This window comes from Myotis yumanensis, unplaced genomic scaffold (genome assembly GCF_028538775.1).
Source record: "Myotis yumanensis isolate MYYU_CA2020_CCGP unplaced genomic scaffold, mMyoYum1.0.hap1 SCAF_18, whole genome shotgun sequence".
Classification (NCBI taxonomy): Eukaryota; Metazoa; Chordata; class Mammalia; order Chiroptera; family Vespertilionidae; genus Myotis; species Myotis yumanensis.
In genome coordinates this window covers 24,349,829-24,363,719 of record NW_027223769.1, presented here as the reverse complement: position 1 = coordinate 24,363,719, position 13,891 = coordinate 24,349,829, and the positions used below count along the sequence as shown (strand labels likewise).

The following is a 13,891-nucleotide window of genomic DNA, read 5'->3' as shown; positions in this document are numbered from 1 at the left end:
AGGGACCCATATGTTTTCTATATATTTTGGTAGCCTCTGATTTCCATGGGAACACGTTTCTGAAATTGTTTTGAAAATGGTAATTGTGGGAAAATTAGTAGTTTAGATTTATATAAACTCTTAGAACTATATGAATATTTCTTTGTATACTTCATAGGCAATCTGCTTGACTGCATGTTCTGCAGTGTCATATTTGTTTTTAACTTCTTGTGCTTTGCTTAGTCATCTGTTTTTCTACCTTCCTTGCTAATTTTTAGCATGCTTGTTGTTTTTTCCCTTAGTGTAGTTGGGTATTTTTTAAAAGGATATTTCACCCTTCCTTTATTTTTTAGTTTTTTTATTGGTATATTTTCAGTTAATTTTATAAGTAATTTGAAATCTGTTTAAATATAAAATGCATTCTTTATTTTGCAGAATTTTCTTATACCTCTTCTTAGAATTCTGATTTCTCTCAGTTCATGGCCATTATTCTATCATTTACCCTCAGTTGTATGATCCTTCTTGTTCTTATTGGGAAATATCAAATAAAAATGGTAATCTGGTAATCCCCTTCCATCCCCCTCCTTCATACTACCCTTTCCCAGAGTGTGTATATGTTAAATTTTTATTATGCATTATTTAACATTTATAAAATTCAGTAAATGCCTTGATCTACTTAGCTTGTAAAATAAAATATTATTATGGAAGTTGACATTCCCTTTGTACCTCCACCTCAATTCCTTCCCTCTTGGTCCCAGAGGTAACTATTGTCTATCCTGAAGCAGTGTTTAGCTTTGGTGTTTACCATTTCTGTATATTTCTTTATAATAGTGTGTAATATTGTTTTGCCAATTTTTACCTTTATAGAAATGATATCCAACTGAGCGTTCTTTTGCACCTTGCTTTTTTGCTGAACATTGTATTTGTGAGAATAATCTATGAATAATTCATGTTAAATGTACAATTAACCCTTGAACAACGTGGGTTTGAACTGCATTGGCCCACTTATAAGTGGATTCTTTTCAATTGACCTGTGCAGTTGATCCTCACAGTTCAAACTCGAGTTGTCCAAAGGTCAACTCCTTTGTTGGGAATCCTCACATGGAGATCTGACTGTAGTTATACATAGATTTTTGACTGCGCAGAATGGCAGTGTTCCTAACTTCCACATTATTCAAGGGTCAGCTGTACTTCTAGTGCATTAACAGTATTACTGTTGTGTATGTGTAGTGTTTACTTTGATCAATGTACCACAATTTACTTGCCCATTATCTTGATGATGGACATTTGGTTGTATCCAGCATTTCCCTGTTAGAAACTATCTTGCTATGCACACTTTTATACAAGTTTTCCTGTGTACATATGTAAGAGTTTGTGAAAAAGGCCCTGGTTCTCAATGGGGAGATTTTGCCCACCTTGCTTAGCAGATATTTTCAGTTGTCACAACTGGAGAATGTTACTGTCATTTAATGAGTAGAAGCCAGGGGTGCTGATAAACATGCTGCAGTGCACAAGGCAGCCTCCCACAACAAAGAATCATCTAGCTTCAAATGTTACGAGTTTTGAGGTTGAGGAACTTTAGGTATATGCTCATGTTCAGCTCTATTGTTGCTAAATTGTCTCTAGTTTGGTTGTGCCAGGGTATATCCCTATGACAGGTTAGAAGTCCCCCTTGCTACACGTTCTTGCTGGTATCTGGTATTATCACATTGAAATTTTCACCACTGAACTGGATGTGAATAGTATCTCAATGTGGCTTTAAATCCCATTTCCCTAATTACTAAGCATCTTTTTTCATAAGATGTCCTTTTCATTCAGATTCCTTCTTCTGGGAATAGCTAGTTCCTATCTCTTATCACTTTTAAATTGGGTTATTTTTTCTTACTGACTTGTAGGAAGATATTTATAGTTCTGGATACTCTTCCATTTGTTGTCTTGTAGCAGCATTTTCTCCTGCATGTGGTCTATTTTTTTATAGTATTTTCTAATGAACAGACATTGCTCATTTTAAAGTGTTTGAATTTTAAGTTCTTTCCACTTATGGTTTATGCATTATTCATCTTATTTAAGGAATCTTTCTCTTAACCTGAGGTCAAAATATTTTTCTCCTATATTTTCTTGGTGAGTTTTGTCATGCTGGGTAATATTGACTTAACGTTGGACTGTTTCTTGTAGGTGCTCCAACTGCTGCTCCTGCCCCTGCCTCAGCCCCTCAGATATCCCAGCCCCCCTTCTTGTTGGATGGGCTTTCATCACAGCCTCTCTTCAATGACATCACTACAGGTACAATTACTGATGTTATTAAAGTTATTGAAGAAAGCAAAATAATAATAATTTTATAAGTATTAGGCTGACTACAATTAGGCTAAGCTTCCTGTACTTTCCCAGGCATCCCCTCCATCACAGCATACAGTAAGAATGGCTTGAAGATAGAATTCACCTTTGAACGGTCAAACACCAACCCCAGTGTCACGGTGATAACGATACAGGCCTCTAACAGCACAGAGCTGGACATGACGGACTTTGTTTTCCAGGCTGCGGTACCAAAGGTACTACAATGTCTTCTTTGCCTTTTTCTTTTGAATAAAGATTGACTGGCTTATTTTTTAAAAACTCACTTGGGCCCTAACCCGTTTGGCCCAGTAGATAGAGTGTTGGCCTGGGGACTGAAGGGTCCTAGGTTCGATTCTGGTCAAGGGCATGTACCTTGCTTGCGGGCTCGATCCCCAGGAGGGGGCGTGCAGGAGAGAAAGCAAAAGTTCAAGTCTCCGCATCCCCGCCTGTAGTTAGTGACTGGTATGCTGATTTGTTATTTTTAGAAAGCTTTTCTTTTCATTTCTTTTTAGTTTCTTTTTTAGTCACAGACACCTGTTTTTAACCTGAATAGTTGATCAGTTACTGTTAAGTGAGGTTACCAGAACAAGAATTGGTCACCTTTTGAAAACTAGTACGATAAGGTTCTTTCTACCAGAAAGGGAAGGAAGAATGGCTCATTGCTGATTGATGTTTCTCTCTCATCGATGTTTCTAACTCTCTATCTCTCTCCCTTCCTCTCTGTAAAAATCAATAAAATATATTTTAAATGAATAAATAAACTATCCTGTTTGCATAACAGTGATATATCTTGAATTTCAAAATGTCATACATAGTACATAGATTCTATGACTAATTTTTACTTTTTATTATCTCTGAAATTGAGGTACATTTTAAAATTGATACCTTGGCATAATTTAATTGGCAGCATGTTTTTTCCCCCTCAGTGGTATATAAAATAATGGTGTGAATTATGATTGATGACATCTTATATTAAATAAATATAAATAAGTGAATAATATTTTAGCTTACATAATTTATCTTGACAATAGAATTATGAATATGACACGAAATAATAAGCCTGTGTATTGAGATTAAATCTCTACTCTTAAAATTTTTGGCTTCAGAGAAGACTGAATAGACTTCCTTCTCTCCCTCCTCCCCTTTTTCTCTTTCCTCATCCCTTCTCTCTCTCACTTCTCTCTTTTTCTCTCCTCTTTCCCTCTCTCTACTCCCTCCTTAATATTTTAGAAGACTGAACTTTCAGGAAAGATATTTTTAAATTCTATGGTTTACTTGTGTTGCTCATAGCACTTCCACCTTTGTTACCTGTAAACAAACAAAACCCATCAGCATGCAACAGATGATGGCTTTGGTTTTCCAGGTCTTTTCCTCTATGGACTAGTTCTGCATGTGATTTTTCTATTAGGACCTTGTGTGCCCAATGGAGCGATCCATTAACAAACTGGCTCTGCCAGCCTTTCCTTCACCTCTGTCACACAGGAGTAGGCCTTGACACAGTCCAATTTTGCTTTAGAAAGCAAAAGTTCAAGTCTCCGCATCCCCGCCTGTAGTTAGTGACTGATGTGCTGGTTTGTTATTTTTAGAAAGCTTTTCTTTTCATTTCTTTTTAGCTTCTTTTTTAGTCACAGACATCTGTTTTTAACCTGAATAGTTCATCAGTTACTGTTAAGTGAGGTTGCCAGAACAAGAATTGGTCACCTTTTGAAAACTAGTAGGATAAGGTTCTTTCTACCAGAAAGGGAAGGAAGAATGGCTCATTGCTAGTTTTCATGATCAAAGACTTCCTGGAATTTTATAAATACCAGGAAGTGATAGTCTACCCACATACTCTGAATTATGGATTTCTGGAAAACAAGTAGAAAGTAGTAAGTAAATCTGTTACTTGAACCATCATCTGGGTGTCTGACTTTTTAAAAAAATACATTTTTATTGGTTTCACAGAGGAAGGGAGAGGGAAAGAAAGATAGAAACGTTAGTGATGAGAGAGAATCATTGATCGGCTACCTCCTGCACATCCCCTGTGGCAGCGGTTCTCAACCTGTGGATCGCGACCCCTTTGGCGGTCGAACGACCCTTTCACAGGGGTTGCCTAAGACCATCCTGCATATCAGATATTTACATTACAATTCATAACAGTAGCAACATTACAGTTATGAAGTAGCAACAAAAATGATTTTATGGTTGGGTCACAACATGAGGAACTGTATTTAAAGGGCCAGAAGGTTGAGAACCACTGCCCTATGGGGATCAAGCCCAAAACCTGGGTAAGTGCCCTTGACTGGAATTGGACCCAGGACCCTTCAGTCGAAAGGCCATTTCTCTATCCACTAAGCCAAACCAGCTAGCACTGACTTTTTTATTTGTTGCCTTCTTTGACTTCATATTAAGTGTATTATTCTTTCTGAAGATGCCCTTTGTTCTCCCCAGACATTCCAGCTGCAGCTTCTGTCTCCTAGCAGCAGCGTTGTCCCAGCATTTAATACGGGGACCATCACACAAGTCATTAAAGTTCTGAACCCACAGAAGGTGAGTAGCACATTTGAAGACAATATCTGAGAAAGGTGTAAGCATATTTCTTGAAATAAAATTCTGCTTTGTTTCTCTGGAGTTTTTTGACTCACAGTCATAAGAAATCTGTGAAAATGTCTGGTCTAACCTTGTTCTTTCGAAGATAATAAACAGAGCCCAGACACATTAGATGATTTAGTGGCATCTTATAAAATGCAGCTTTAAAAAAATTCTCTATTTAGAGGTTTAAAGGTCTAGTTTTTGCAGGAGTGGGGAAGCTTAGATATTCTAACCTTTACACAAGTTGCAGTCGGGGGTAAGAGCATTTGTTGAACCAAAAATCCATATTTCATGTAATTGTTAAGGATGCATAGCAAAAGTGGAGACATTTTAATTAAGCAGCCAAATGGAAAAATAGCTGCTGAAACTAAAATTAAGCAATACTTTTATTATATCTTTTCAAAGAAGTAGGTTGCCTCCACTTAATACTAATCAATTGACTAGTTTTCAGTTTTTAGAAATGATTCAGGGAATTCCTTCCTTTGAAAGATTTCTGGTAGTGCCTCATAAATACCAGTATGATTTCATCCTCTTGTAACACTTGTCTTTTCTCTGCTAGTCACTGTATTTTGAGTATCTACCTGTAGCACAATTAGAAATTCCTTTGACAATCTGATACATAGAATAAAAATTTTCTTAATGCACTAATATTTGAAATCTGCCACATAAAGTGAAAAGCACTTATAATAGAGTTCCCTTAAAACTACTGCTGTTACCTATAAGTTAACTCTTTCTGTTTTTTCCCCCTTCTTTATGCCTTGGGAATGAAACAAGTTTATGTTCACATTTACTTTTGTTTTATAGAATGTCTGAAGGTAGAGCATAAAATGAGTATATGTTTGCATCGTTTTTCTAGAAACTTACATATAAGAGTTGAATCTTTTTGAAAAGCACTCAGCAAATGTTACCGTGAAAATGCTCTTGCGTGGTTCTGTCCTGTTACTGCAGTTCTAGGATCAGAGCCAGCGATGTGTTCTGGAGACGCCTGACTGCATGAGGTTGCTTCTGTGGCTGATAGCTAGAGTACTAGGTGGTTTTTGCTGCTGCTGTTTGCCTATAGTATGTGATTTTTAATTTTTAAAAAAATATATTTTTATTGATTTTGGAGAGAGAGGAAGGGGGAGAGGGAGAGAGAGAGAGAGAAGCAGACAGACAGACATCAGTGATGAGAAATATCCATTGGCTGCCTCCTGCACACCCCTTTCTGGGGATCGAGCCTGCAATCCAAGCATGTGCCCTGACTGGGAATTGAACCTGTGACCCTCCTGGTGCATGAGATGATGTTCAACCAACTGACCCACACCAGCTGGATGCCTGTGTGTCATTTTTAAGAGACACCTTTGCTTTAAAATAATTTTGTTTTCTCTAAGATTAAAAGTGTATTTGTGGCCCTAACTGGTTTGGCTCAGTGGATAGAGCATCAGCCTACAGGCTAAAGGGTCCCAGGTTTGATTCTGGTCAAGGGCATGTGCCTTGGTTGCAGACACATCCCCAGTGCGGGTGTGTGCAGGAAGCAGCTGATCGATGTTTCTCTCTCATCGATGCTTCTAACTATCTCTCTCCCTTCCTCTCTGTAAAACAATAAAATATGTATTTTTTAAAAAAGTGTATTTGTGGACTGGAAAGATTCTAGAGATTTCATTTCATTGTATAATTTGTGATTCTCTTTTCTTCTCATAGCAACAGCTACGAATGCGGATCAAGCTCACATATAATCACAAGGGCTCAGCAATGCAAGATCTAGCAGAAGTGAATAACTTTCCCCCTCAGTCCTGGCAATGAGGGTCCGGCACCATTCTCATTCTTACCCCACTCAATCAAAGGAACTCTGGGAAGGAGGTTGTGATTGCTGGCAAGTCCCCCCCAACTGTACCATGGGCACGAGGAGCTGAAGAGAACTGTTGAGGAGGATTTTCCTAAAGTAATTGCTGACCTTGAAGCATCGTTAAAGACTAACCTCCTCTCCTCCACCGTTGAGGCCGGCTGCTTCTGGAGGCTAGTTTGCACTCTTCCTCCTCTTCCCTTTTTCTGCACTTCTCTACCCCTCCCACGTTAACAGCCAGAATCAACATTCCCTGGGCCCCTGAGGAAAAAGCAGCTGGTCTGGAGGAGAGGACTGGAATCCATGGCAAGAAAACACTCACACTGTCTCTGCAGCAGAGTTGCCCCTTCTTTCTACTGTGTTTCTCTGTGGACTGGGCAAGGTGGGGATTTGTTCCTCACTAGCTGGGTCACCATCATCAGGCGCTTTTTACATCTGGCATTCAGAATGGAAATGTCACCATGGACATTAGGGAGACCTGCCTTTTCTACTGGTTCCCCCAATGTTTGAAAGGCAATAGGCTCCTGGTAGCCTTTTCTGTGCTTTGCTGTATTCACACAGACACACACATGTATGTATGCTTGTTACCAAGAACTGGTCAGACTTTGAAAGGTTATTTGTAAACACTGGACAGATGCAGTTAAAAAGAGCTTTTGTTGAGATTTGGCATGAAGGATATGGTGCTCTATTTGTAATAGAAACTTCCAAGGCTCTTCCAGCTCCCCTTTCTTTCTCCCTTCTTGAGCTGTAGTGATGAATACTCTCCATGATTTTCAAAATTGATTCCCCTTAAAGTGCAAGGTGGACAACTTCTAAAAGATATTATATATAAGTAGTTATTAATGCCCCTATTCCACCACAAATTTTTAAATTTCTCTTAAGCCTATAACTTGCCTGATGAACTATGGTAAATGGGTGGAAAGAGGTTTACCACTTTTAAAGATTAGATTCTCTACCAAAAGCACCTTTGCCCATAGGAAGAGTTGAGTATCAGACTCATCCTAGAGCATATTGGAGTCATCCTCCATTACTCCAAATGTCCCTTTTTATTTCCTGAGCCTGGCTTGGACCTTGGCATTCCGTTTGAATTCCTTCTTCTAACTGGAACATTTGTGTTGTATCTGTAACACTGGCACTGAAATAAAGACCACACGGTTAAAGAAATCTTTCCTATATTGTACTTTATGGTGTTGGAACGAAGCCTTGTAGCTTCCTTGTCCCCTATGTCAGAGGAATGGACACCATAGGGTAGGGATATCCTTTCCTGAGTCTGAGAAGTTGGTCTCTTGAGAGAGGCCAGTCTCATGAACATTTGCATCAAAGACTTGAGATCTGGAGCTTTTTAAAAACTAGGAAGAATGCCGAATGCTTTTTAGAAAGGACCCTTGCGATTTCAAACCTTAACACTCAGTTGCAGGAATAAGGTAGGGTGATTCTCCTGTGGCCCATGTTGAATGTACTGTGTACGTTCAGGTGCACAGGTGCCATGTCTGATATACTAAAGAAGAAAGGAAAAGTCAGGCCCACCTTGCTCTTAAAATGTTGGTAATCATTACTGTATTGAGTACAGTATAATGACTACCTTGGCATCGGTCTTAATCCTGGGTACAAATGTCCATTTCCCCTCCATTTCACCAAGCCTTTACTTCAGATCTTCAGTGTCTTGTCAAATCTAGCTCTGTATCAGGTGCTAGACTATATCTTACATTTGACAAACTGGAGTTGAAATAAAGGCTCCAAAGGGGAAACTTGCAGGTTTTACTAATATATAAGAGCAAGATTTGCTAAAATTTAACTCCCCTGGGTAAATGGTTGACTGAGTCAAGAACAGGATATTATCTTGTGCGTAGTTTTCAGTAAAGTAAGTGTGGACTAGTATGTATTTTAGACAACTGCTCTGCCTGTGCAATGAAAAATAGCCTTTAAAGGTTTCTTTGCAGACTGATGTCATTGGATGGATACTTAATGCTGTGAAACACGATAGGATTAACACAGAGTTGGTGGATTTCTTGACTAGAATTTGTCTAACATTCCTCTTTGTGGTAGAGGCTTTATTTTCTCTCTCATGTTTATAGTTAACCAGCTCAAGCTTCTTTAGTTGAATGGAGTTGAATTTCAGAACTCTGCTGAAGACCATGTTCTAAGGCAGTGCTAGCTAAGGAGCTGGAAAGGGTCTGCTCTGGTAACAGCATCTCCTTGGGTGATCATAGTTTTAAGGTAGAGCGTTGTATGATCATCCATAGCTTTGTTTAGGAGGAATAAAAATCATGGCCTTAACACAAAGGGTGCTGTGTAGCATATGAAGTGATTTCAGAGAGTGAACCAAGCACCGGACTGAAGGACTAGAGGTCAGATTACTGCCTAGGATACTGATGGTTGTGAAGACTGTTTCAAATGATCGGATCTTTGAAAGCTTCAGCGTGCCTTAGTTTCTAGGATCGGAACTAGTTCTCCCTCACTTGGCCTTGCTGCTAAAAGGAGAAATCTCTTAATTGCTATGAATACTTAAACATTTCAGTAATTTCTTTCCCTAGTATAACCATTCAAGGGGGAGCAAATTTGGATAGATTTACAACTTTAGAGCCATTGTGAGGAAAGAGTGATTTCCGTGGCTGTTTTAATAACTTCAGGGTGATAGCAGTGAGCCTACACACACTTACTTGGACAATTTCACATGCACTTTTACCTCATTTTTTCCTCTTCTAGAGTTGTTTGTGTCCTAACCCCTCCCAACCCTCCCCCACCTCCCCAGTAATACTAAGGGAGAATTCATCTAAGTTATCTTAAAAAACAGTAGGGAGGGTGCTCTGCCCGAGAAACTTCTCCCATAATGCTCCGGTGCTGTTATCTTGAGGTGACTTGGACAGTCATGGAATGTTTTACGCTGTGTATGGTGACCATCTATTCATTTTAAGGTCTTTCTCATTTAAAGAAACATTCCTCAGTGTAACACTCGGGCGGGGATTCTTTCCTCTTGCTAGGTTAAAGATGTCCATACCTCTTGTTTGTCCCCTTCACATAAAAAAATAGACTTTGAAAACTGTCGAGCACTAACGGTTTGAGTATTTCTATCTATATAACATGCCTTCTATTTTTATGTTCTTCTAGAAGTTGGCAGTTAGGGGATACTGTTTTTGAGATTCAACATCATTATCTTCTGCATTGGAAAATTTGGGGGCCATGAGAACTAAAGGAAAGCGATTGAATGTGTATATATTTTTTTTCTAGTGAATGTATTTTATCCACATTGTCCTAAACTGAGAGCTGGAGAGTAAAAAGTGGATATTCAAAAACTGGTTGGTGGAGAGGTGGTACACGTTCTCATGCGCTGGGGTGTGGGAAGGATCACCGAAGGGAAGACTGCTCAGAATGTGTTGATGTTTAAAACACTCTGACCAGCTTTGGCTCAGGAGGGTGGGGCTGCTGGTAGAACTGGAAGCGAGTAACTTTTTCAAGCAATAGCAGTGAGTGGGTCCCACCTACGGGTTCTAGGACCGGGAACATTTAAACAGAAGAAAATGCTGAAGCAGCTTGTACAGTTGCTTCATGAACTTCCACGGGGCCGGTTCTGGCTTCGGGATGGAGCATTGGAGTTTATTTGTTTTTGTTTTTGGAACCTGCTGTTGCGCTTTGTGTGTTTTGTTTTTGTTTTCTATTTGGGGGCCTCATGGGAAAGAGCTTCTGAACTCTTTCCTCTGTGAACTCCCACTGTGTCCCTGTAAAGTCCCTTTTCTTTCAAAATATTGTAAGTTACATTTTCATTAAGCCCCATCACATCTTCTTTACTGTAAAAATATTAAAGGCTGTTTCCAAGTGGGACAGCTAATGAAGTTCTAATTATTGCAGACATATTTTTGAGATGTAAAAAAAAATTTAAAATTAAATGATAAGCCTTAGAGGCGAGTGAGGAATAAAATGGATGTAAACATTTACATGGGATGCATTAGAATTCTGCTGTGTGTATTGTCTTTTGGTTGAAACAAATTATGAACAGTGACTAATAATAAAAAAGTCAATACTCAATGATTTAAAATTTGCTTTCTCGCTTCTTACGAGTAATTACAGAAGCCTTGGATGAATTCCTATTCCAGAACTTTGAGCTAAACTTGTTGACCTGTTGATGTTCCTTTTATACATAAATCTCACCAAGAGAGGAATTTGAACAATTAAAACAAAACAAAACATACTTCTAGTTGTAGACAGTGAAAAGTGTAATTGGAAATTTTAACTAGATGATTACGTCCATGCTTATCTTCTATACAAAGGAGAATTCTCACACAAAGCAAAGAAATCATATTAAGGTGAAATATGTATGAGGGGTAGTCATAGGGCTTTGGTTACAATTTGTGAATTGTTCAAGTATACCTGTGACTGGGAAGAGGAAGGCTTAACTAGCCAAAATGAATTTTACTTCCTGATCTATTTTATACACACTCTTCCATAAAAGTGAGAGTGGTTGGATTCAAAGCTTTAGCTTTTCTCTTACTCAGATGATTCCTAACAGTCCCCTGATTGAGGAGAAAGATGTAGTCCCTGTCAATTATCTAGTCTATGCAGAAGTGCCCTTTGGCACTGTTTGATAAGGGACATTTCTATAATCTTTACTATGTGGCTTAACATCTTTGTTCCTAATACTAAATTTTGTTAACTTCATCCACATGTAATTAAATGAAAATATAAATGCTACAATAGAAAAGTTTAGCAAGTAATAGATTCTAGATATTTACTTAAAAATATAATGAGTTGAAAAAGAAAAAAACAAAAATGTAATGAGTTGTGTTCCAGTTTGAACTTCAGTCTAGAAAGACCACATTAATTTTTACCACTTTCAAGGGTTTTCCATGCTATTTTCTCCCCTAGTTCAATTTTCCCATGTTCCAAAAGTACAAAAACGCTCAAGGAAGAAATTTCTTCAAACCTTGAAGCCAGGTAAATACTGTCTGCTTGTTTATTTGGAACCAAAATAAGGAATATCTAGCCCTGGCCAGGTTGCTCAGTTGCTTAGAGCGTCGTCTTAATAATGCCATGGTTGTGAGTTTGATCCCCTGTCAGGGCATATACAAGAATCAACCAATGAATGCACAAATAAGTGGAACAACAAATTGATGTTTCTCTCTCTAAAAAACGAAAAAAAGAAAAAGGAATATCTAAGTCTGCTCAACTTATGATAGAATAACAAGGGTTTTAGGCCTAAAGGAGACTTTGTAATCATTGAAAGAGTGGGGACAACCTATGAATAAGCCAATGTAGTTGGCTTATGGTTCTTATATGAAAATCTAATAAGATATGAACTTTCCCCTTCTTTAGATATTCTTTCCATTTTGTAGTGAGGATTAGGAAAAGCCCCTGAGATTAAAGTGTGTAGGTGTGTCCCCAGGTGGAGAGAGAGGTATGCCCAGCTACTTATAGGAAGGATAGGATATAGAGAGGAAAGAGTCTAATGACTTCTGTCCCTTGGTTTGATCCAAACAGTGATTTTTGTAACAATGAACCTGCAGTGAGGGCAGATGGATTTTTGCACCAAAAAATCCCAGAGGAATTTATTCTTAGGGTTAGTCTTAGCTGTTGACCATTTCCAGAAATTGTAGTTACATAACCCTTGGCATACATAATGCACACAGCCTTGAACTGGGGAGAACATGTATATGTGACCTTTGAAACAGTATAAAACATTAATGGCAGTATATGATTTGAAGACAGAATCAACTGGTCGCTACTTACTGAACTGGATCTTAAATCATGGAGACCTTTAAAGGGAGCTGCATCATAAATTATCCCCATGCAGTATCTGGGCTGGTAGTTTTAATTCCGCCCCCCCCCTTTTGACAGAAGTACTACTATTGTTAAAAAAAAAAGTACTAAATATATAACTTAGGCATATGCTTGTATTTTGAATTGATGCTTTAGCCCATTATCATCCCATTAATTAAAAAAACAACAGTCATCTACCCCTGATCTTGCCCAGCCTGAACGCAAATGCTGGTCCTTAGGATTTCCTTCCTCTTCCGGTAGGTGGCCTGCTCATGAGATCTGTAAAAGGTAATGCGTAATACACCAAAAAACAGGCTTTTAGACACACTGATCCTGAGCCACATTTTTATTCTTTCTACTGCTTGTTTGTCCTTGGTCAGGTCCATTTTTGTCTCCATATTGGTGCCTACTCTTACTACCAACGAGTGTTCTTGCTAGAAGTTACCCAGAGTAAGCACTGAAATAGAAATCCAACTACTATGAGTAGCTTTCTTCAAACTAATTTTCAAAGTAGCGGGAAAACCCCAGAGGTAGACAACCTAAGAGCTTTATTCTCCTTACACCCAGACACAGAGACAAAGAAGTTTTCATTATGAGAAAAAGAAATGAAGATGACTGGAGACTGAGTTTTTGTATATACAAGGTAACTCATGTAGTGACCAAATTTACAGAAGAAACAATTTGTACACGTCAGAATCTTTGCAAGAGTCAAATTTTGTCTGGGAATTTAAAGTATCTCCAAGTGCATACCTATCACAGTACTATTGTAGGTCTCAGACTCTTTTGTTCTAAGCCTGCAATTAAAGCATAGTTGGTCTGGACTAGGCAAGCTGAAGCAATGGATAATAGGTGATGCCATCTTTATCGATTATTCAAAGCTCAAGAAATTATTTTTTTGCAAGTTGCTTGAAGAGTCATCAGTACCTTTGTAAGGGGAATACCTAAAAATCCATTAGTCTAGGTTTCCTAGGAAAATTTGGAACAGAATTAACAAGAATACTCTGAGGAACGGAGTGAATCTTAAATTTGGAAATTCACATTTATAATGGCTACTACGAACCCTTACTATGTGCTAATAAGCACGCTGCATCATTCACAAAATCTTCATAATAACTGCTAGGCAGGTATTAATTTCTGTTTCACTGCTTCCTAACGAAAGTCTGAGATCAAGTAACTTGCACAAGGGTACAGTGGGGCCTTGACTTACGAGTTTAATTCGGTCCGAGACTGAGCTCGTTAAGGAGCTCGTTAACTCAAATTACTCTATCAACTCAATGCAAAAAATCGGTGGAGAGACAGCTGGACAGCTGGTATCTCAAAAAACTCGTTAGTCGGGACACTCGTAAGTCACGGCCCCACTGTATATGCCTAATGGGAGGTAGAGTGGAGACTTGGAATCAAGCTTTCTGATTCCAAATTTGGCCCACTGGCCGG

At 38.6% G+C, this 13,891-nt stretch overlaps 1 protein-coding gene across 2 annotated transcripts in view; it reads left to right on the top strand.

The window, feature by feature from the left end:
- Positions 1-10,739, top strand: part of AP1G1 (adaptor related protein complex 1 subunit gamma 1) — an 81,728-nt gene extending 70,989 nt beyond the window's left edge. For both annotated transcript variants that reach the window (XM_070398750.1, XM_070398749.1), the window contains 4 exons: positions 2,155-2,262; positions 2,368-2,528; positions 4,744-4,842; positions 6,565-10,739. In XM_070398750.1, coding sequence (XP_070254851.1) covers positions 2,155-2,262; positions 2,368-2,528; positions 4,744-4,842; positions 6,565-6,666 — 470 coding nt within the window. In that variant the 3' untranslated portion in view covers positions 6,667-10,739. The remainder of the gene's footprint in view (positions 1-2,154; positions 2,263-2,367; positions 2,529-4,743; positions 4,843-6,564) is intronic.
- Positions 10,740-13,891: the final 3,152 nt, after the last annotated feature.